Below are 23,834 nucleotides of genomic sequence, written 5' to 3'. Positions count from 1 at the left end.
AGATTCCCAATGTTCACCTAATATTGTTGTTAAGAACACCCTACCTACAGATTGCAAAGTTGATTCATCCATAACCCTGCAGGGATCCTACTGTATGAACTATTGACACTTATGATTTCAAAACTCATCATAAACTCATCGTAAACTCATCAAAGACTAATATACCCTTAGTGCCCCTGAGCGCTTCAATTAATTATTACTGTGTGACTTCAAAAGGTTGGGACACCTCTTCCACTGCAGCTATTAAGGGCACACACAATTTTAATGTCTAGAGCGCTGTACCCATCATATAACTATGATAGTGTTCGGAAGCTACAGAGCGGATGGTCACAAAAATATTAGTGACTAACGCTGAAAAACACGTATGTGAGAGCTGTATAACAGGGGACAAAGTCGTCAGCTGTTTGCAAACTCAACAAGCAGAGCTACAAAAGCACTTGAAATAGTACATTCAGATGTGTGTGATCCAATGGAAGTCTGTGAGTGGATATAGACACTTTATGACCTTTATAGAGGACTTCACTAGCATGACATGTGGAGAGAAATCTGAAATGGTGAAAAAGATTGCAGACTTGTAGAAAGTCAAACAGGTTACAGATTGAAGACTCTTAAGATCTGATGGAGAATATCCTAACAGAGACGTGGAGAAATTCTTAAAGTATAGACTAGAGCATCAATTGAACATTGCCTACACCCCTGAGTAACGTTGTGTCAGTGAACGAGCAAACCGTACACTAGTAGAGAGAGCAAGATGCATGCTAAAAGAAGCAGGCCTAGACTAGCAATTTGGTCTGGAAACCATGCACACAACAGTTTATCTAAAAACACAAACTGTAAAACAGTTGGAAGCTAACATGCAGAGCAAGTATGTCCCAGCAGCTGGAGATTTAACTGCATTAGAGACTATCGGCGTGGAAGTTCAGCCACAGAGGAGGTTTTCTGGAAAATCAAAAATCGGCAAACCACCTAAGAGGTATGATGAAGAATTTGCAAACATTGCCGTCATTGAGCCTCCAGATATCCAGAAGCCAAAACTAAAGTCTGATTGGTGTGCATGGAAATCCAAGATTGGCAAACAGACTTGGCAAAATTTAAAAACGACATATTTGAAAAGCATCAAGAATTTTGAAAGCTGCAGCAGTCCCAAGTTTGTGACTCAAGGGACTATTCTTAAGGCACAAGCTGTCAGTAAACGAATTTTTGGTAAAGTATCTTCCAAGAAATCCAGGCTAAAGTCACATAATATGTTGATGCCTTTTCATGTGCTTAACCCAATTTATTTTACAGGTCGCTACAGAAAACCTGAAATTAAATGTTTGTGTAACATGGAGAAGCTTGGAGCGAGAGGAAATTTAAAGAGGAGTGCGCTGCTGTGCAAACTACAGTCTTCCTGTTCTCCAGGGAGGATTCATGTCCTGTTCCAAGATGGCCACTGTGGTCACTGTGGAGCAAGGGCAGGGGCCATCTTGTCTTTACTGTGTAGAGTGACATGATGGGAGACTGAAGTCTACAGCCATGGCCAAAAGTTTTGAGAATGACACAAGTTTTTATCATGGCAATTTGCATATACTCCAGAATGTCATGAAGAGTGATCAGATGAATTGCAATTAATTGCAAAGTCCCTCTTTGCCATGACAATGAACTTAGGAGATGATTCAGACCCTCTCGCTAGGATGCGAATGCTCATAGCTGACCGATAGTTGCAATCTGCGCATGCATCGCAATGCGCACCAGTGGGAGAGATCGGGATGCGTTTGCTCGTTGCGCATAGACTGCCCAGCAGAGAGAGTGACAGGAGAAGCCATTTGTGGGTGGTGACAGGGGCATGCCACTAGAAACAGGGGAGTGGAGGTGCAAACGCAGGCGTGCCTGAGTGTTGCAACACCGTTTCAGAGGCATGTATAATTAAATGGCAGCGTCATAGTACACGTCACTTGGTGGGATTTCACACTGAAGTGATCGCAATGCTTGCAGCAGGGTATAGTCAACCTCAAGCGCTGCAATCGCATCCGATGGTGCTTGATGTACCAATGAATGGCTGGTGGGCGCCTGCATACACTAAGTGATCGCACGTCAAGACATAGTGGGAGATCACTGTTATGCTGATTGAGTTAGAATAACAGACTGGAAGCTTTAAAAGGAGGGTGGAGCTTGAAATCATTGTTCTTCCTCTGTTAACTACGGTTACCTGCAAGGAAACATGTGCAGTCACCATTGCTTTGCACAAAAAGGGCTTCACAGGCAAGGATATTGCTGCTAGTAAGATTGCACTTAAATCAAGCATTTATCGGACCATCAAGAATTTCAAGGAGAGAGGTTCAATAGTTGTGAAAAAGACTTCAGGGCACCCAAGAACGTCCAGCAAGCTCCAGGACAGTCTAGTTGATTCAGCTGCAGGATCGGGGAACCACCAGTGCAGAGCTTGCGCAGGAATGGCAGCACACAGGTGTGAGTACATCTTCACGTACAGTTATGCGAAGACTTATGGAGAATGGCCTGGTGTCAAGAAGGGCAGCAAAGAAGCTACTTCTCTCCAGGAAAAACATCATGGATAGACTGATATTCTGCAAAAGGTACAGGGATTGAACTGCAGAGGACTGGTGTAAAGTTATTTTCTCTGATGAATCCCCTTTCAGATTGGTTGGAGCATCTGGAAAAACGCTTGTCCGGAGAAGGATAGGTGAGCGCTACCATCAGTCCTGTGTCATGCTAACAGTAAAGCATGCTGAGACCATTCATGTGTGGGGTTGCTTCTCAGCCAAGAGAGTGGGCTCACTCACAATTTTGCCTAAGAACACAGCCATGAATAAAGAATGGTACCAAGACATCCTCCAAAGCAACTTTTCCCCACCATCCAAGAACAGTTTGGTGACAAACAATGCCATTTCCAGCACGATGGAACACCTTGCCATAAGGTAAAAGTCATAACTAAGTTTCTCAGAGAACAAAACATCGGAATTTTGGGTCCATGGCCAGGAAACTCCCCAGACCATAATCCCAGTGAGAACTTGTGGTCAATCCTCAAGAGGCTGGTAGACAAACAAAAACCCACAAATTCTGACAAACTCCAAGCATTGATTAGGCAAGAATGGGCGGCCATCAGTCAGTAAGTGGCCTAGAAGTTGATTGACTGCATGCCAGGGCGAATTGCAGAGGTCTTGAAAAAGGAGGGTCAACACTGCAAATATTGACTGCATATACTTAAGGTAATTGTCAATAAAAGTCTTTGTCACTTATGAAATGCTTGTAATTTTACTTCAGTATACCATAGTAACATCTGACGGAAAGGTCTATAAACACTGAAGCAGCAAACTTTGTGAAAACCAATATTTGTGTCATTCTCAAAACTATTGGCCATGGCTGTACTATTTAGCTCCTTTAGAGAGCCTAGTTATTACCTGCTATAAAGCTGTTCCAGCATCTCTGCACTGCTACCCATTTGCAGCATACACTCACCGGCTGGTGATTAGTATAGAACCCCACTCTGCTCCATCACCAGTGTGCATATAACAGTGAGTACGGCTGTACCTGTTATCTCTCAATAAACCAAAACCAACACCACAACTGGGCTCTTCATAGTTTGAGTCATCTGCTGTTGTGTGCCTATATAATTGCAATAACACCACCTGCACACACATCATTTCCAACGATTGGAATCGGCACTTGCACCAGTCTCATGCTAGGTGCAAGAGATCCATCTCAAACATCTCTCCATTTGCACTACACAGAATAGCTCAAAACTCTAGCTACATGCTCATGATACTTCCACAAGACAGAACAGTTTCATGCCATCGCATTCTCGTTGCCCACTTCCCGCCCCAAAACACCCATTTCATGCAAAGTGAGAACCAGCAAAGATACATCTGGCTCAAAATCGGCGTGAAATATGTAAAAATGCATATATTGGCTTCTGCACTATATGCTAAAGCTCGCTATTTGCATGCGAGAAAAGAGAGTTGTCTGAACCCCAGAGTGTGCTATAGGAAGTGCTTTCACTCGAGGGTCGCAGAATAACTCCCTCTTTATAAACAAAAACATTGTGCACAAGAAACTATATAATAAAGAAAAAAAAAAGGGATGGTGAATAATGTGTAAGATTCTTCGTGGGCTAGCATGTGCAATTTTATTGCATTCAGATCCCAAAAGAATTGCTACAAGTCAGCCACATATGTGCAATTTGGCCACGTATGTGGTCTAATTACTCACAGAAACAATTGTATTACAATAATAAAATGCAATTGAATTCCCCCCTGAGTGGCCACAATTGCACACAGCACTCATTGTGGGGGAATTCAATTAGCCGTGGGATATACCCTGAAGCGAAATAATCGTGCAGCGTGCCCATTTAATTAATTAGCCTTTTCCCAGCGCAGTAAACACTGGATTAACGTGCTTCCTGTGTAAAATGCTGATGCAATGGGTGTTAAGATGCAGAACCTGCATTTCAATGCAGATTTCTCCACGCAACTTCTGATGCTGCGAGGAAAAATCCTGCCTCTGGGCATTAGTGTTAGGCTCCCACAGCTAAATTAATTCCCCCATTATGTTAGAAAATGCAAACAGGTTTACTAAGTGGTGATCAAGATTCCCTTCATTGATTTCTACACTTACAAATAAAACTTCAGAATTTAGACAACTGAGGATCAACTCTACATGTTTATTTCAGTGGATCTTATGAAGACAATAGGTCCTAGCAGTTCAGCAAGCCATGCACTGTACTATTCAACCTATAGGACATTAAAAGGATAGTTTGAAGAAAAAAACATTTTGTGTACATACCATTATAGTGCCCCCTGTCTGAGTCCGCAGGGGTTTTAAAACTCTTCTTTGCACTAGGAAGTTGGGGAGCAGGAAGAGTGGTGGGATTTCTGTTATTGTGGCAACCACATAAGACCACTAGAAGACAAATGTTGTCCTGAACAGTTACATCATTTTACATAATTGATTGCTGAAGATGAATATAACCATTTAATTCTGTTCACTATACCTACCAATTATTGCCTGGCAACAATGACAGACATTGGTGTATTGAATGCCCACACACGGACTTCTTCTAGTTAAGGCAAGCACATTGCACTAGATTTGAATACAGAGGTGTCCTCTTGCATTCTTGCCGCTTAAGCTGCAAACGTGCGAACGCATCACGCAATGTGATTTGCCTTGGCTGCCACCGTACGACATGCCGCGCGCTGCATTCGCGCCAAGCCATCCTGTGGGGTCACGGGTGCGAATGCAGGGCACGCCCCCCTTTGCGGGCACACAACTCGTGCCATATCTGTAGCTTGGTCTCCAACATACACTGTGCACTATATCTTATGATAACTATTTTCTTGCACTGGCCATGACCATGTATTTAACAAACTCTGGGTAGCACTCAGCACGGTTATGTTTTACAACTATTGGTGTAATATCGTCCAAAGGCACATTTATTAATACGAAAAGGAAGAGATTAATTTGCAATTATCCACCTTATATACAGGATATACTTTGTGCCTTATGTAATAGCCTGCGAAATGGAGGCACGGGGGTGATTCTGGAAAGTTAGCCCATATTTTTAAAGCAACAATAATTTAAAAGGAAAAAACATACTGTATATACAGTGTGTGGACAGTATATTATTTTCAGGGTGTGAAATGGTTCATAGATAAAGGTGACAAGTGCTCACATACTACAGTGCAAAATAAAACAGGCTTATCTGTTTAGATACGATGTGTAGATGCATGGACTTCCCAATCAGTATATGAAATCAAAATGGTAACGCAATAAGGAGATTTATGTGCTTACCTGTTAAATCCTTTTCTTCGACTCCATAGGTATATAGGCTCTATGCTGGGTATAGGTTGGTGAGCTGGAGTCTGGGCACCACATCACAGCCAGGCTCCCCCCTCCCCCTAAGCCCCGCCCCCAGCCAATTCAGTTTTATGTTGAGGTTCCAAGAACCTCAATTTAAAAAGAATTGATCTGAAGCTTTCCTCAAGAATTTTCTGAACAAAAATTGTTCTGTCGATTCGCTATCTGTTTGCATGTGATGCATCTTTCATGATTGCATCTATAGCAACCCAAAGGTTTTGAGGCCCAACGGAGGGTGTCAATTCAGATCAATTCTTTTGCAAATTGCGAAACCGACTTTGTAATTTGTGTTATCATGTCCTTTCAAAATCCAATATGTTGGACGAACAACTCCAAAATTTAAATTGAGGTACTTGGAACAATCGGCAAAATATTGTCAATCGCCTAATTAAACACAGTGTGTCACGTCATTTTGTACAAGAACATGCAGCCAATCCAGATGTTCTGAGAGCGGTCATTATAGAGCAAATCCCCATCTCCTTAAGAAGTGGGAATAGGTATAAAAAAAAAACTTTGTATCAGAGAATCCTATTGGATTCATGCTTTACATACATTAATCCCTGATGGACTAAACAAAACTATTGAGCTTGATTTTTAAAAGGTGTTAACATTCAGTTTGTTCTAGATTATATTCTTCAGGTGTAATATATTACGTTATAGAGAACTAATAATAATAATAATATTGATTTCAGATCCAATAGTTTTCCCATGTTGTAGTACTTTTTTACCATAAGAGTAGTCAAACTCTCTTAACAATGGGGGAAATTCAATTCAACGCAAATTGAATAGCGTCGGGAGCGAGCTCCCGGAGCTACTCAAATCAGTGCGCTGTGTGGTCGGAGAATGCCGGTTCTCGCGCCTTAACAAGGATGTTAAGGCGCGGTAACCGGCATTCTCTGACCAAAGTGCCGGGCGCGTGGCTGTTAGCGCCGCGCGTGCCCGAACCTTTTGTCGGATTGCTCCTCGCATCCCCAGGGGGGTGCGAGAAGAAATCCTTAGCCCAAACAGCGCGGTGTATTGAATAGCTTCGGGAGATCCCTCCCGTCGCTATTCAACATCGTGCTGAATTGAATTCCCCCCAATATGTTTATATTAAACTGGTGTTGATCTACTTTTCTTATTATTCTATTCTGTATCTGTCATTCAGGTTTTATGATGATATGCATACTGATTTGTATGTTTTTAAATCAGGATTTGTATGATTGATCTATAGGTACAGATATAGAGAATATAACATTTTTTATATTTTATTCCCTATAACATCTAGCTAAGCTATGTGCATATATTTAATATGCCACAGGAACTTATTGTTATCATTTCTCATGATTTTTTTGACCATTTCATATTGCTCTTTTCATTTTTTGATGACACCCAATCCACATGGTTACAGCTACTTTTTATTTTATAGCCAGTGATTGGTCAGTGGATGCTTCTACAAGATATTTAAATGAACTGTATCACTGTGAAATGTACTTGTTATATGTAGTCAGTGTTCTTAAATGGTTAATTGTGTTATACTCCTGTATCACGTAATTAGGAAAGCTTTCTGGTTGAGTTGTACTATGTTTGAGGTAGGAATATGATTAGTAACATCTGCTAATTAATGAAGTTAATTATGGAGGCTATTTAAATCAATCCTGGCCCCAACAGAGATTAAACACCTTCTGATGAAACCGGGAACACTACAAGCCGAGAGAAACGCGTCAAGGATATATACTGTTCCACTGCATGTTATTTACCTGCATGGACAGTTTGTTTCATTTCCTCTAAAAGTATCCAGCGTTAGTTGACTGACAGCAGGGAGAGCACTCAGGACACTGCATTGTCGAAAGAAGCGCAGCCCTATACGGAGACTCTATAGCCTATACTATCAGACGGCGCCTTAGCTCCCAGCCGTATGGATATTCAATAGCAGCTTCCGGGGCTTTGCCATAAATCGGCCACACAAGCAGCATATGGCTGGTTTCTTATCAAGAGCGTTCCCCGGGATATTACAAGGTATTGGCCATATTAATGTTCCATCAGGTGCACAAAGGATAGAGGTGGTTAATATACTCCGTTACATTAGGGCTATTACCTCCTATTTAATCAGCTGTACTAACGCAACTCGCTTTATCTAAAGAGGAACATTTGTCTCATTCACAGATATTTTCATATAGGATTGGATTGTACTTTAAGAGCTTTATTTATAGACATTTACAGGAGAAGGACCCTCAGGTTCCGCAGTCCATCCCCTTATGCCCCCAGTATATATCCATGAACTCCTTGTGTAATTCTATTCATTATACAGGGTGCAGTATGTATTACCGCCGGACGCATGGCCGGCAGTTCAAATCCCGGCAGCAGAAGCCCGGCAGTGGTGAAGATCCTGATCGCTAATAAGGTAAGTATAACTAACCCTATTTTCCCCCCTAACCCTCCCTTAGGGGTGTCTAACCCTAACCTCCCCCCCCCCCCAAGTGCCTAACCCTGACCCCCCTCTAAGTGCCTAAACCTAACCCCCCCTTTCCCCGCAAGCTAACCCTAAGTCTCCCGACGGTGCCTAACTCTAACCCCCCCCCTTCCCCTAGCCTAAACCTAACCCACTCACGGGAGCCCCAAAACCTAACCCTCCCTCCCCGCGTCTGTCCACGACCGGCTGACCTTAATTCGGTATGCCGGGTGTCGGGCTCCCGGCGTAGGTCTAATGACAAGCATCGGGTTTTCGACACCTGTCATTAGTAGCTTGCCGGGATTTGACAGTCGGGAAGCCGGCGGTCGGCATTTAGACCATCGCCTTCCTGACTACATCCCATTATACATACAAGTGAACTATGTGTGGGTAATGCATTTTTATTGTTTTGCTTTCCTTTTAATAAACTGTATTTTTAAGATTTGTGTGGTCACTTGATAAAACTAGCGCTCCACAGTTTTTTGTTCTGTTTGCCATAATGTGAACTGCGGGCACTACAATGTGGCATAATGTGAAGTGTGGGCACTACAATGTGGCATTATGTGGACTGAGGACACTACACTGTGGCATATTATAACTGGGGGATTAAGGTGTTTTTTATGGAATGAACACATCCCATGATACATTGCATTAATATACAGTATGAATCTTATTTTAAGTTAGACACACAGTCATATTTGTGAACCATAAATATATGAATTTGCATACTGTGTATGTGACAGTCCTGTGTGTAATTTGCAGAGAGCGCTGACAACTTCCAGTGCACGGACTAGGAGTCTAGGGGCTGTGGTGGATCTGCAGCCCCTAGATAAAATCCGCCACGGATACTGACCCCACCTTCATGCATTAGCATTGCGCATACATTCCATCAAGTCAAGGGCGTCTATTCAGATTACTAATTTATTTCCATTTGGACCGCTGGAGGAAATTAGATTCCCGTTGGATTTATAAAGCAGTAAATGACGAATATATGTGAGTTTTTGCATTCACAAGGAAAATGTGATGTTCCCGTATTGAAATGATAGGAGCTGAGCTGATAAAATATTAAGAATTAACTGCAATAGTACCAAAGTACGTTCTGGATATTGTGCCTATTACGGAGTCATATCCTGGATACTATCATCAGCTAGAACTTGGTGACCTGGCCGTGAGTATATCCTCCCCATTTACCCCATCTGTGTCACACCTGTTTGTCTGCCCTACCCTTTTAGAATGTAAGCTCTTGCTAGCAGGGCCCTCTACCCTCTTGTGCTTCTCCCTTCTATACTTTCATCTACTTCTTAAACTGGCCACACAGCTAAAGATTATCTGTCCAATCAGCCAACTATTTGATTGGTTGGAATGAAAATCTGGTAACGTATGAAAGCAAATGACAATCAGCAATTTGCTCCCAAACGCTGGAAAATGGACCAAAACTGTTGTTTGTTAAATGTTTGATCTAAACTATTTGTTGAAACTTGTCTGAACGACCATTTTCATCTGTTTTCTGGCATTTAGGAGCAAATTGCTGATCATCATTTACTCACATACATTACCAGATTTTCATTCCAACCAATCAGCAAGTTGGCTGGTTGAATGTAAGTTGGTCTAGTGTGTGACCAGCTTTACTCCCCACTAGGGCACCTAACACTTGGTTGCTTAAGCTCTGCTGCTTACAGTATGTGGGTGTTATGGTCGCTAATGTGGCATATTATCGATGTCCTTGTCCTGTATTGTATTGTACTGTAAGTCTTTTGTCACCTATTTGTTTTCATACATTGCAAGGCGCTGCTGAACACTTGTGGCGCCATATAAATAAATGATAATAATAATAATTAATAACACTGTCAAGATACTAGTTTATCTTGTGTACAGTGTATATGAACCTTCATTACATTGTGCATGATTTAGTAATATGACTTATACTGTACTACTGCTGCCCTTACTACTAACAATGTCATGTCGCACCTGTATGCTATCGTGTAGAGTACATATGTGCATTTATGTGACTAGTGCAGCAGAATATTTCTGTGCAAGGTCATGGTGAAAAATGCATCAGACTGTAAAGAAGGTCATATAGGAGGGGCTGATATACTTCAGAAACCAAGAGGGTCATTTCGTTTAAAAATACATTACCTTCAGTTTGTTTAGGTAACGTCTAGTATGTACGACCAGTAAATCTTCCTCAGTCGCCTCCTTAGCCAGTACAATAGTGTCATCTGTAATCAACTTCTCATCTAAAAAGGGAAAATTGAACATTTGCTATTAAGTGGCTGGATAGAAAACAGACAAAAAGTTCAGCAATTACTGTAAATTGTGTTATTTTATCAATCAAAAATGGAGCATAATCTGGATTATGAGTAAATGAGGACTGTGAGGCTCCATCACTGAAATGTATTGGATAACTAACATATTATGTATTACTCCTTAGGTGCCCCTTTACCTTAAATTGTTGACATTAAATCCACTTCAGCAGGGACCCTATATAATCCAATCTTCAAAGCTCAGTCACAACACCAACATTTGTCGATTCATTTATTGTTCTTAGTAGAACTATCCATAGCGGTCTCTTTCTATATGAACCACAGCATCACTTTAGCACATCCTGAAAGGCTAGGCATAACACTCATATTCTATGCAATACACTATAATGCAATAATTCTGTACTATGTATTTTAAACACCAATACACAGTCTACAGTGAAGCAAGGTGAGAATTTTTTTGCCATTTGCACTCACAGGGGAGATATTTTACATTGGCTGCAGATAAATAACCAGGTAATGGCATTGTATGCAGCTGGAACCTAGAGAGGGTGAGCGCTGTCTGCTGAATGCTGGGTGAATAGCGCGCCTCTCACTTGGTAAACAGCAGGGGACCAACTGTTATGCTACGAGCAGCCTGGAGAAGTACACACAAGGGGTGTTGCTAGTGGATATATCAGAGAGATATCTGTGACGCTACTATAGCTATGCCTGCGTGTACAGGCGACTGACCAATCCGTTATGCTAGCCGCAGGAACCAACAACAATGACATCACAACTGGGCAGGCATTTAAATACCTGCCCAGTTGTGATGTCTGGCCAGACATATCAAGTGGCCAATTAGTAAGTGTTTATGCTTACCAAATCGGTAGCTTGGTCAGCCGGCCGCTGCGTCGGTCAGGTGTGTACCCCGCATTACTCTGATGAGCTACCCTAAATGTGGCAACTGTTGATGACCCAATGTGCCACCACATATCTGATGGAAGAAGGGTGAGGCAGTATAGCAGTGGTTCCCAAACTGTGCAGGTGCCGCAGGACTGTCACCGGGGTGCCACGGCCTGAGGGTAGCTGCTGTCAGTTTTTTTTTCAGTGCATAGCCGAAGAGAGTTTGTGGATTGGAGCTGGAGCGGAGGCGGGGCGGCGGCTTAGAGGTGATCACATGGGAGGCTGTCATCAGGCAGTGGAGTGGTCTGGGCTGCCTGTGTTGACGCTGGCTTGAAGAGCTGAAGGAACGGCCGCGGTGCTGGAGGGAGATCTTTAGTAAAGGTAAGTAAAGGGGGCTGCTTTGTAAACTATAGCAGGGCCGTAACTAGTGTGGCGCGACTACTGCCATGGCACAGGGCACTGCAGGGCTGGGGGCGCTGTTTGGGCCTGTCAATTTTCCTGTTTATCATCATTCTCACTTGTAGCTTCCTCTTCTTTTATTCCCACCATCTCCTGGCCTCCCCTGTCTATTCCCTGGCTCTTCCCCATGAGGCCATGGTCCTTTTTCAGGTGCACTATCTTATGTCCCTATTTAAAAAATAGGGGGGGGGGCACCAATGCTCTCTCTGGCACAGGGCACCAAAAAGTCTAGTTACGGCTCTGAACTATAGTATGGGGGGGGGATGGCTATGAGTGGCATTGGTATAAGTATACTATAGGGTGGGTCTCCCTGCATAGGGAACTGTTAATGAGTGCTGTAAATTATTTGTTGAAAGAATAAAAAATATATATACACATTCTTTTTCCTTGGATTTATGTGTATTATTTTTGCAAACAAGTTAATAAGTATTTCTGTCCTGACGTAAATACCAATTACGTTAGTTTGGCCCATCTACTTTAAAAAAAGGGACCGCTCTGTAATTATTTTGGCTTGGGGTGCCTTGAAAAAATCATGGAGACCCGAAGGGTGCCTTGAACTGAAAAAACAAAACGTAATAAAAATAAGGTGCCATTACAATTGAACCACATCCTCCATGAGGTTAGCAGCCAATCAATATCAATCAAATAACTACTGATCCGAATCTGAAACATATTGGGGAAGAGATAGATCCCCTTCCGTATGATGATATCATCTGCCAGTGTCCAACGTCATTCCCTACCATCCAAGTGGGCATAAAGGGGGAACATATTCTTGTGGAGAGCGAAGCAAGCCACCGAGCCCGAAGCTCTGCCAGCACCATAGTGCCACGTTTCCCACTGATACTGAGTAACCTTTTTTATTAATATATTGTTACAAGTATTATCATCGGTCTGTTACATTTGTACCTTATATCAATGCACTGTGTAGACATATGCTTATGAGAACACAACTGCATGAAATACTGCCACAACCTCCGCACTAACCAAGGGAAGAGGGTAAAAGCCGGAAACATAGTAAATGCATTGAAAAAGGCGGAAACAATGTAGAGTGTATTGAAAAAGCCGGAAATCCATAGTAAATGTATTGAAAAAGCCGGAAATCATATTACATGTATTGGAAAAGCTGGAAATCATATTACATGTATTGAAAAAGCCGGAAATCCATAGTAAATGTATTGAAAAAGCCGGAAATCATATTACATGTATTGGAAAAGCCGGAAATCATATTACATGTATTGGAAAAGCTGGAAATCATATTACATGTATTGAAAAAGCCGGAAATCCATAGTAAATGTATTGGAAAAGCCGGAAATCATATTTGGTTACGTTTTCGCATGTTCAAACTTTTTGCACCGTTCACTCGAATGTGTCACTTTTCGCCGCTATCGCATATGCAGGTTTTCGGGCAATCCTATTACAAAAAACGCAATGCGGCATTTGCCTAAAAAAAAACTACGGCAAAAAGTGTGCCTGAAAATTGGGAAACGTGCCTGTACCCCAAAAAAGGTAACTACCATTGGGTAATAGTTTCATTTTTAAATTGCGTCAAATGGCTGTTTATTCATTTTGCTTTAACAGTGGAAAAATGATGGAAAGCAAGTTTTTTGCACAAAATAAATGCTGCAGTTAAATTAGCGGTACATAAAACTGGGTGCTAGTATATTTTTTGTCATTTTAGGGTAGAAAAGAAAACCTGCTGCAGCCATCTGCAATCCCAAAAACACCTGTCCCATCCATACAGCCCACAAAATACCTACCACACTACTTTAAACCCATTTTCTAACACTTTTTACATTTTGAGCCCCAAAATTACGTCATTATTATGGGGAATTAAGTTACTTAAAAATATATTGTTGCTTAATTAGTCATTAGGGGGGGCGGGGTGTCCAAAGGGTTTTGAATCAAGTCCCCACATTTTTAGCACAAAATAGGGTTTTTGTTAATTTTTTGGGGACAACTATTTTCCGCTTTTAGCAGCGCAAAATTTGCATTTGCGAAAAAAGCCGCGGCTAATAGGATAGCAGTTACGCATTTTTGGTGAAAAGTTTGCACAAGTGTAAACTTTTCGCCAAACCGCAGCTTTTCACAGCTAATTGGATATGGCCCTTAATATGATTTCAGGATTTTTTCAATACACTTTACATGGTTTCTGGCTTTTTCAATGCATTTACTATGTTTCCGGCTTTTACCCACACCCCTAACCAAGCAACATATGCTGAATGAACTAGAATGAAAACATTGTGCAGCATATAAATGTATCACCATTCATTATTTATTTATATACCACACATAGCAATATAAGGGTTGAGCGCAGAGAGACTTTCCTATTTCCATATATATTGAACTGAAAAAGTTTGGGTATGCACCGGGATGCAGTCAGGAAGCAGACGGTCGAAATGCCAACTGCCGGCTTTCCGAGTGTCAAATCCCGGTCGGCAGAAGGATCGTGCTGGCCCCACGATACGCCGGCTCCCCCCTCCACCATCTGAATGGGATCGTACATCGCATCCCAGATCAGATGAACCTGCGGGAAGATCTGGGGATGCGATGTACGATCCCGTGGGAGCGCGCAGCACAATATCAGGTACAATGTCGTGCCCATCGTCGGATCGGCACGTATATTGTATGGCCAGCATTAGGGTTAGGGTGCTGCGGAGGAGTAGGCTTAGTAAATACTTACCTTTCAGAGCTGTCGGGATCTTCACTGCTGCCGGTCTTCCGGCGTCGGGATTTGAACCGCCGGACATTGGTCCGGAGGTATTTCATACTAATCCCCATGCACCGACCTATGCTGAAGCTAGGAGTATGCACAGACCTGGCTTCACTTACAGGTTTACACAATGCCTGAATATAGAGGCATAATACTTTTATGAAAACAGTGAAGAGAAAGGGACAGCCTTTAGTGTAGTAAATAAAGTACACCTCCAGTGCTAATAAAAGTATCCCAATAAAGCGCATAATTCTGTGAAACCTATTAATTTGAATCTTTGATTGCCTGATTCCAATACACACATTTCAATACACCTAGAGGAATCTGAGATATAAAATGCATATATAGTCTAATCCAACAAAAAAAAGTTACTCCCAAAATCAAATAAAGTGCCCGATTATCACTGTGCAACTAATATATATAGTTTTTATCTGAAATACTGAGGCTGAATCCTTAGAGGTTTTCTTTTTTTTTCACTAAATCCCATCTAGATTTCAAAATGTGAAAAATAAAATCGTATATAGCGTAATATTATATGTAGCTACAAAAGGTGTGGGCAGTGCCGAAAGGGTATACAGTGTCTGGAACCTTAGGGGAAATAGGGTTTCCCAGACCCTACTGGGCACATAGATGTGCAAAAGAAGATTCTCCAATGCTGGGGAGGGTGAAGATTAAATAAATAATACATACAGTTGTAAAAATAAATGTGTTTATATCACTATACTGTGGCTCTGTGTGAAATACTAAAGTTGAATCCTCTTCTCTGCTTATGTAATTATCTTCATGCTGAATGATTCCAGTTAAATGTTACAAATAAGCATGATCTCACTCTCTCTCTCTGTCTCTCTCGTCTCCACAACATACACTTATTTCACCCCAAGGTCAATGCAAGCAGCACCTCAAAGCGGGACCCCTGTCAGCGGGAACCTAGCAGATTTTCCAAAATAGATTGTTGTACCTGAGGGCGCTAAAGTACAGTGAATTACAAATGATTTGAATAATGTGATAAAAATAAAATAGTAAAATAAAATTTAAAAAACAGTCCGTATTTTTAAAGAGATCACTTGTGCTTGTTCCAATCTGAAATGGTTCAAAGCCGTCCTGAACAATTATACAGCTATGATCCCTTAGGCACAATTAATGAAATTATGTGTAATATATATTATATATGCTACGCCACACATGAATGGTCTCAGGATGCTTTACTGTCGGCATGACACAGGACGAAGACTTTTGGAGGATGGCCTGGTGTCGAGAAGGGCAGCAAAGAAGCTACTTCTCTCCAGGAATAACATCAGGGACAGACTGATATTCTACAAAAGGTATTGGGATTAGACTGCTGAGGACTGGGGTAAAGTTATTTTCTCTGATGAATCCCCTTTCAGATTGTTTGGGGCATCTGGAAAAATGCTTGTCCGGAGAAGGAAAGGTGAGCGCTACCATCAGTCCTGTGTCATTAATTTGGTATGCCTAATAAAGCGGATTAATATTACAAACTCTACAAAGTCTGGAGAGTGCCTTCCTTCCATCATTTGATGACACTATAACTATACTTTGGAACACTGAAAAAGTATCCCTGGAAAGCACCAACGTGCAAGTTGGGGACCTGGTTTTTAAAACCCAGCGGGTCACGCAGGATGCGCTGGCTGAGTATGCCCCCTGTGTGTGTGCAGTGCTGCAGCAGCCAAACACCGCCGGCGAAGTTTTCTCCACCAATCACCGCCGGCGGATTGACGCTATAACCTATTGCTGCCGGCAGCGTCTCCTCAACTAATCGCTGCCGGCAGCATCTGAGTTAATTGCCGCCTGACATTACCCTCCTCCTTCCGCGCGTTCTCCAGAAGATGGATGGACTCTGAGACACGGACAGCAGCCAGAAGGACTCAGGTTCGGAGCTGCTGGGAGGCCTCTCAGCATGTACAGGGGATGTGCTGCTCTGACAGCTGGTGGCAGAGGAGATCCTGAGCTCAGACAGGTCAGTCACTTACAGCCTACTGTCATCACTGTGCAGAGTCCCCCCCCCCAACTCCTGCTGTGTGACCGTGTGATCTCCCCCTAACCCTCCCTCACTGTGTAACTGTGGCCACCCCCCCTCTAATACTGACTTTGTAACTGTGCACCCCCCCCCAATTTGACTGTGTAACTGGGTGCAGCCCCCCTAACCCTGACTGTGTACTTGTGTGCAGCCCCTGCCCCCCCTAATCCTGACTGTGTGACCATGTGCATGCCCCCTAAACCTCCCTGATTGTAATTTTGTCTACCACCCCCTAACACTGACTTTGCAATTGTGCGCACTCCTCCCTCCCTAATCCTGACTGAGTAACTGGGTGCAGCCCTCCCTAATCCTGACTGTGTAAAGCAGGGTACACACTTGACAGATATGTGCAGATCGAGTGATCTGCAAATATATCTGCAGATGATGGTTGTTAATAAACACTGATCAACCATCACCTGTCATATGGCCGCTGGTCCCGCTGGCCAGGAGGCATGTCGCGCCCCCCTCCCCGCGGTCTCTGCTGCAAGTGTACGGACAGTACAAATGGCTGGTACACACTGGCTGGTGGACACCCGACATATTGACCGATCAATTGATCGGCCAATATATCTGCCAGTGTGTACCCAGCATAACTGTGTACAGCCCCCCATCCCTGACTGTGTAACTGTGGCCCTGATTCAGAGCCGGAAGCTCTGACAGAGCGCTCGCTGTGAATCAGGGTCATCCTTATTTTTTTTAAGAGCGGCCTCCTGGCCACTCGCATAGCTGTGGGTGACCACCCACAGCTATAGCGAGCGGCCAAAATGATGGTCGCGATGGTCAAGACCATCGGGCTTGCGACGAGACCCTTGTAGGGTCTCGTCTGCCGCAAGCCCTGGAGTGCTTTTGGCTCTATCAGACTCCCACTGACATCACTAGTGATGTCAGTTGGGCCGGCCCCAGATGGTAGGCGTTCCCATGGGAACGCCTCCGTCTGGGCAGCCACGCCCCACAAAGGGGGCATGCTGTCAATCACCATCGACAGCACCCCCCTTTGGTGCGAGACCCATAACGACGGCTTGGCCATCGTTATTCGGGTCTCGCGCATGTGCACGACGGAGCCGCCTGTGCCCGACGCGAGCGGGTCTGAATCAGGCCCTGTGTGCGTTCCTTCCCTAGCCCTTGACTGTGTAGCTGTGTATATAAAATATATATTAGTACACACACACACATATATATATATACATACATACACACACACGTATATATTAGGTATTACGCTATATATGATTTTTCACATGTTCAGAAAACCAGCAAAAATTAATGAAAAGAAAACCTCTAAAGCAGAGTACGCACTTGCCGATATTTTGAATGATAACAATATCGTCAGTCGCTGGACGACATCGGCAAGAGTGTATATGCCGGCACCCACGCCGATGACGATATCGTCACATACACACATCGTGTAGTGTGTATGCGGCTTAAGGCTTCAGCCTCAATATTTCAGATAAGCAATACAACCATCATTGGGCCTGACTCAGAGTTGTGCACAAAACCAAAGGTTTACGTACAACTTCTGTACTGCGCACGTGCCGATCTGTGTCTGTGAGGGCCTGAGGGTTACTCAGATGATATTCAAGCAGAGTGATCCGATGCTGCGACTTGGGCGCAGCCCTCGGATCTGCGATGCCAGCAATAGGTGTCTTTTTTTTGACTCTTTGGAATATATAAGAAAATCAAAGTGCAAAGAGTTTTTATATGTTACACTAGATCAGTGGTGGCCAACCTGTCAGAGGCAAAGAGCCAAAAAATATCGTCAGTCAAGTTAAAGAGCAGATAGAATGCGCTGTCACAAGGCCACGCCCCATTTTTGTGCTCACGCCTTTGGTATGACAGTTGTAGGAGCATGACCATGTGTCACATCCCCGTGTTTAATCACACTGGGGGCGAGCCCAGGACATTGAAAATACACAATTTACAAAATCTTTCGAAAATAATTTTTTTTTTAGCTTTTAAATTTGCTGTCATTTTTTATTAGTGGGACTTTTGACAAACCTGGTTTTCAATCATTTTTGAATGCCCCTTATGCAATGCCCCTATGCACTGCTTCTTGTAGTAGTGCCCCCTGTAGTAGTCCATTATGCAGTGCTTCCTGTAGTAGTGCCCCTTATGCAGTGCCCCCTGTAGTAGTTTCCATTATGCAATGCCCCTTGTAGTAGTACCTATTATGCAGTGGCCCCTGTAGTAGTGCCCATTATGCAGTGCCCCCTGCAGTAGTTCATTATGCAGTGCCCCCTGTAGTAGTGCCCCTTATGCAGTGCCCCCTGTAGTAGTTTCCATTATGCAGTGCCCTGTAGTAGTTCATTATGCAGTTCCCCCTGTAGTAGTGCCCCTTATGCAGTGCCCCCTGTAGTAGTTTCCATTATGCAATGCTCCCTTTAGTAGTGACCCATATGCAGTGCCTCCTGTAATTGTGCCCCATAGGCAGTGTCCCCTAATGTAGTGCCCCCAGTACTTACCTCATCGCATCGCCAGCTCCACACTGTCAGGGCTCCCACTCTCTGGATCTAATAAGATCCAGCAGGCGCGCAGGCTCCTCACATCGCGGGTGACGTCATCCTTGCACTGCATAACTGGGAGCGCTGACCTCTAAAGTGATCAGAGTCTTCTTTAGGCTCTGATCACTTCAGAGGCCAGTGTTCACAGTTGCAGTGGGAGCTGCATCACCACAACAAAAGAGCTGCGGGTTGGCCACTGCTGCACTACATTGTGATGCTTTTCTCACCCATTTAGATCTTATTAATAAAATGAATTGGTCTGTTTGTCCCATTATGTATTCGGAAACCAATGTGAGGTGGTCCAGTTTGGTCCTGGCCAGGTTTTAAAGGGGGGGGGTGTTAGGGTCGGTATACGCTGGGCAGAACTTTGACCCAGGGAGCCTGTTTTGAGCCTTCCATTAGATGGATTTGGACAAAAACTTCAGAGTGGTAACATTGGATCCCAGAAGATATACTAGGGGGTTGAGGTCCCAATCGGATCGCCCGTTGGTGTACGCTGGGCAGAACTTTGACCCGGGGAGCCTGTTCTGGGCCTTCTACTGGATGGATTTGGATGAAAACTTCTCAGAGGGGTGGCAATTGGTCTGGGATTCCTAATGGAGTGGTTGGGGCCCCGGTCGGACCTCGCGGCGGAGTGCGCCGGACAGAACTTAGACCCAAGGAGCCTGTTCTGGGCCTTCCACTGGATGGATTTGGACGCCATCACATAATAAAACTAAATAACTTGAAGATTTAAACCTGGGCAACACAGAGTACTTCAGCTAGTAGCTATTAAATGGTGAATATAATATTGTCCTTACTATTAAACCCTAAGTAATAAATCAAAGGGAATTAGCCCACTCATAGATAGGTTGTCCACTGTGAAGATTATTGAGAATATTACTGTTTGATAGACATTGCTCCCTTTTGTTAGGGGAGTTTAAATATTGCATTTATATTTTTCATATTACAAGTAATAAAAGAATGCAGAGAATACTATGTTTTCCTTATTTTTGCTCTGAGCATATTCACAATGACATTTTGAAGATCCAAGAGCTCAATAAAAAAGAGGGTCATTATTACAAGTCACAAGTTGATCCATTTGAAAATGGAGGGAAAACACAAGTCATAAGTTGGTTTTTATTGAAGGCACATCACACCTTAAAATAATGTGACTTATTTACTAATTCACTATATTTAATTTTGAAAAGATCTACACAATATGGTCCTTATATGTGTTTCTGGGTTTTCATCTGCATTGAAATCTGCACAAGTGAATGAATAGTATTGGGAGTTATTTTGGGAGCCTATGGTTAATCCAGGCTGCATACTGATATTTAATAAGAAATACTTACTGGGTGCAGGCGTTTCATTTATTTATTTACTTTTTACATAACTATACAGGTTGACTCTCCCATATCCAAATATTCCGAAATACGGAATATTCCGAACTATGGAATATTTTTAGCATGACTGAGAAAGTGAAACCTTTGCTTTCTGATGGTTCAATGTACACAAGCTTTGTTTAAAGCACAAAATTATTAAAATACAATATACAATAACCTTCAGGCTGTGTGTATAAGGTGTATATGAAACATAAATGATTTTCATGTATGTACACAAACTTTTTTTGATGCACAAAATTATAAAAAACATTGTATAAAATGACCTGCAGGCTGGGTGTATAAGGTGTATATAGAACATAAATACATTCTATGTTTAGATTTAGTTCCCATTCCCAAGACATTTCATTATAATATGCTAATATTCCAAAATACGGAATATTCCGATATCCAAAATACCCCTGGTCCCAAGCATTTTGGATATGGAAGACTCAACCTGTAGTTTATGTTCCATTTTTGTTATTGATCGTAAGTAAAAAGTACTAATGAGGTTCTGAATCTGTTGTGTTTTTGATTATACCAGTAAGGTTAAATTAATGACAATTTGTCAATAAATAAATAAAAAATACATTCTGCAGGCTGCATAGAACATTTACTAGCAAAATGCATAGGCGAATTAATGAGCTAATGAATAATCGCCTCTATTAAGGTTTAAATGGCTTTTATTAGAAAAAAATTAATTTATTGTACTATGTAGGCCAAATTAAATCATTTTAAAGCAAATAAAAACTGGTGTGTATATAATGTATATGCCATTTACTGTACTGTATATATCCTCTCCTTATTGCAATCCCTGTTTACTTCCTTTTTCAGACTAAAAAAAACACCTTATTAGCATAATGACCTTCCATAGAAGCGCTTTTTCATTTAGGTCTATGCCAGGGCAATCAGGGATACTGTGATTTCACACTGCCTGATCACAAGTACCTCTAGCTCCACTATGGTTAGGGATTAGGGTTATGGCAGGTATACTCACTGGAACCGCCACTCCGTCAGATGTCCGTGCCGGACGTCACACTGCCAGGACAGGGAAAACGCAGCTGGGGTCAGTACAGTCGTAGGGAGCAAATAAGTCACCACTGACCCACCAGGGTCAATATGCAGACAATCTAACACTGTGACATTTCATCAGCGTCCACATAATGAATGTCGACTTTATGACCATGTCGACATTATGACTGTTGACATCTCATACCACACTCCCACAAATCACCAGCAAGCTCCTTGCTTCCTAAATTTACTACATAAGTACCCAGTTTAAGAATGAGAGTCTATTTCTGAAAGCAACCAGCCTCAACAGTATTATGTATATATTATATGTGCTGGTGCCCTGTTCTGTCAATAGTGTCATTTTTACATTCCTTAAATGTCACATGATATAGATGTCAGCAGTAAAGTAGCCCATAGAATGTTCAAGAACATGACATTACCTCTGAGAAAGCTTATAACTTTTCCCCATTTACCGGAGTCAAAAGGATGGAGTTTCTCAAGTCCGATAAACGTGATGTTATAGTCAGTAGAATATACAATTGGCCAACAAGTTGTAGGAATTTCCTGATACAGTTTTGTTGTATGAGACCTATACAACACACAGAAACAACACATTTTTAGGTGTTAAATATTAATAGAATGTTACACTTTACGTAAAGTGGTCTTGCACAATATCGAGACAATAATGCACTGGCTTGGACATGACCCGCTGTAATTTTTACAATTGTAGATTCTTGAAAAGCATTAACAGAATACAAAAAGCAGAATCAATGTATTAAGGGGCCTATGTTTCAAAGCTGGGAGAGAGATAAAATTGTAACAAATAAATTACCAACCAATCAGCTCCTAACATTTTTTAAACACTGCCTGCTAAATGTAAATTGGAAGCTGATTGGTACATTATCTCTCACAATTTATCTCTCTCCCAGCTTTGATACATAGGCCCCTAACTGTAGTTTATGTTTAAACATTTGATTACTATAAGGGGGGAATTCAACAGTTTTTTGTGTGCCCATTAGCAATGGCTGCCCGACAGAGCGTTTCAATTGTTGCTTCGATCGGGCACGAGTGCCGTCCAGATTTTGCTCACACCCTCCTGAGGTGGTGAGCAGAAATCTGCGAAAAGTTTGGCTTTTGGGTGCCCAAACGGTGCTCTTACCAGGACTAGGTACATTTTTGCGCGACAAGGGTGATAAGTAATGGGTTCCCACGGCACTTGCGCCCAATCGGAGCAACACTTGAATTACTCCGTCTGGCACCCATTACTTATGGGTGTGCAAACAAATCCCCCTAATTGTCACTAATCTAATTTTTTTTATGTACTTTAAATTGCAATAATTAACAGTTGCTTACTCTCTTGGAAAATGCAGGAGATACTCAAATTAGGGAGAGGCCTGCCTGAACAGGCAATTCTCCCACAAAAAAGAAAAAAAAAAAATCAATCTACAAACAGTGGTAGAGAATTTCCCAAGTAGTGTTCAATGTAACAGAAGTGCTATGAAAATTAACACATTATCTACCATTTAATATATATGAGTCTCGACATTTTATGTAGATTCAGGAATGTGTAATTGTGGATTTTACTCCATCCAAAGGCATTGTTTTGAGATTAACACCAGTGCACATTAAAAATATTTACTTTACTAATAAAATTAATTTAATATATGCAACATATAAAAAAAACCCTTGATCTGGATCTGATCTGTTCACCACACGGTAATAGCAAATAATAACCAGTTCAAAATACAAACATCGGTACTGGTAATGTGTAGTAATACCCGTTGTCGGTTACAAAGACATAAGGTAAGCTGTTAAAGGGGTAAAATATTGGTAAAAGATTCAAATCATTAGTTGATCTGCTTTTCAGTTACATTGCAACGTTAAGTGTATTTTTACTCACTATTATTCTATATTTGTCATACAATTGCTGTAGTTTACTCTCTTTAAATAAATACATCAAACCAACACTTTTATAATAATTAATATATTTTGCTAACCGAATCTCTTTTTAAGTTAAACACTTAAAACGGTGATTAAAGGTTATGTGATGACCATTTATGGACAGGCCCTGTGTCACGTTTGGTGGAGTGGAATCCCTTACTGAGGGGATGGAAGCTGAGGTCCTTGGATAAGATAGGAACTGTAGGTGTGGGGCCTGTATATATGACCTCCTCATCCACGAGTATCAAACATTGGCGAGACCTGTCCAAAGGCGCGGAGTCTAACCAACTGGGAGGTGTTCACCAGTGACCCCTCCAAACGGGATATGGGTATTTATGCTGCTCTCAGCTGGCAGGTGGTGGCCCTTTGGACAGGTGTCTGATACTGTGGGA

General features: G+C 42.3%; 1 protein-coding gene across 2 annotated transcripts in view; it reads right to left on the bottom strand.

Moving 5' to 3' along the window:
- Positions 1-23,834, bottom strand: part of HDAC11 (histone deacetylase 11) — a 54,945-nt gene that overhangs the window by 12,043 nt on the left and 19,068 nt on the right. For both annotated transcript variants that reach the window (XM_088482472.1, XM_088482473.1), the window contains exons 2-4: positions 21,942-22,090; positions 10,418-10,518; positions 4,780-4,896 (exon numbers count right to left, since the gene is read on the bottom strand). In XM_088482472.1, coding sequence (XP_088338598.1) covers positions 4,780-4,896; positions 10,418-10,518; positions 21,942-22,090 — 367 coding nt within the window. The remainder of the gene's footprint in view (positions 1-4,779; positions 4,897-10,417; positions 10,519-21,941; positions 22,091-23,834) is intronic.

Source organism: Taudactylus pleione, unplaced genomic scaffold, assembly GCF_031769625.1.
Source record: "Taudactylus pleione unplaced genomic scaffold, aTauple2 ptg000289l, whole genome shotgun sequence".
Lineage (NCBI taxonomy): Eukaryota > Metazoa > Chordata > Amphibia > Anura > Myobatrachidae > Taudactylus > Taudactylus pleione.
Note: the sequence above shows the minus strand (reverse complement) of the source record. Positions and strands in the feature narration are given on the sequence as shown.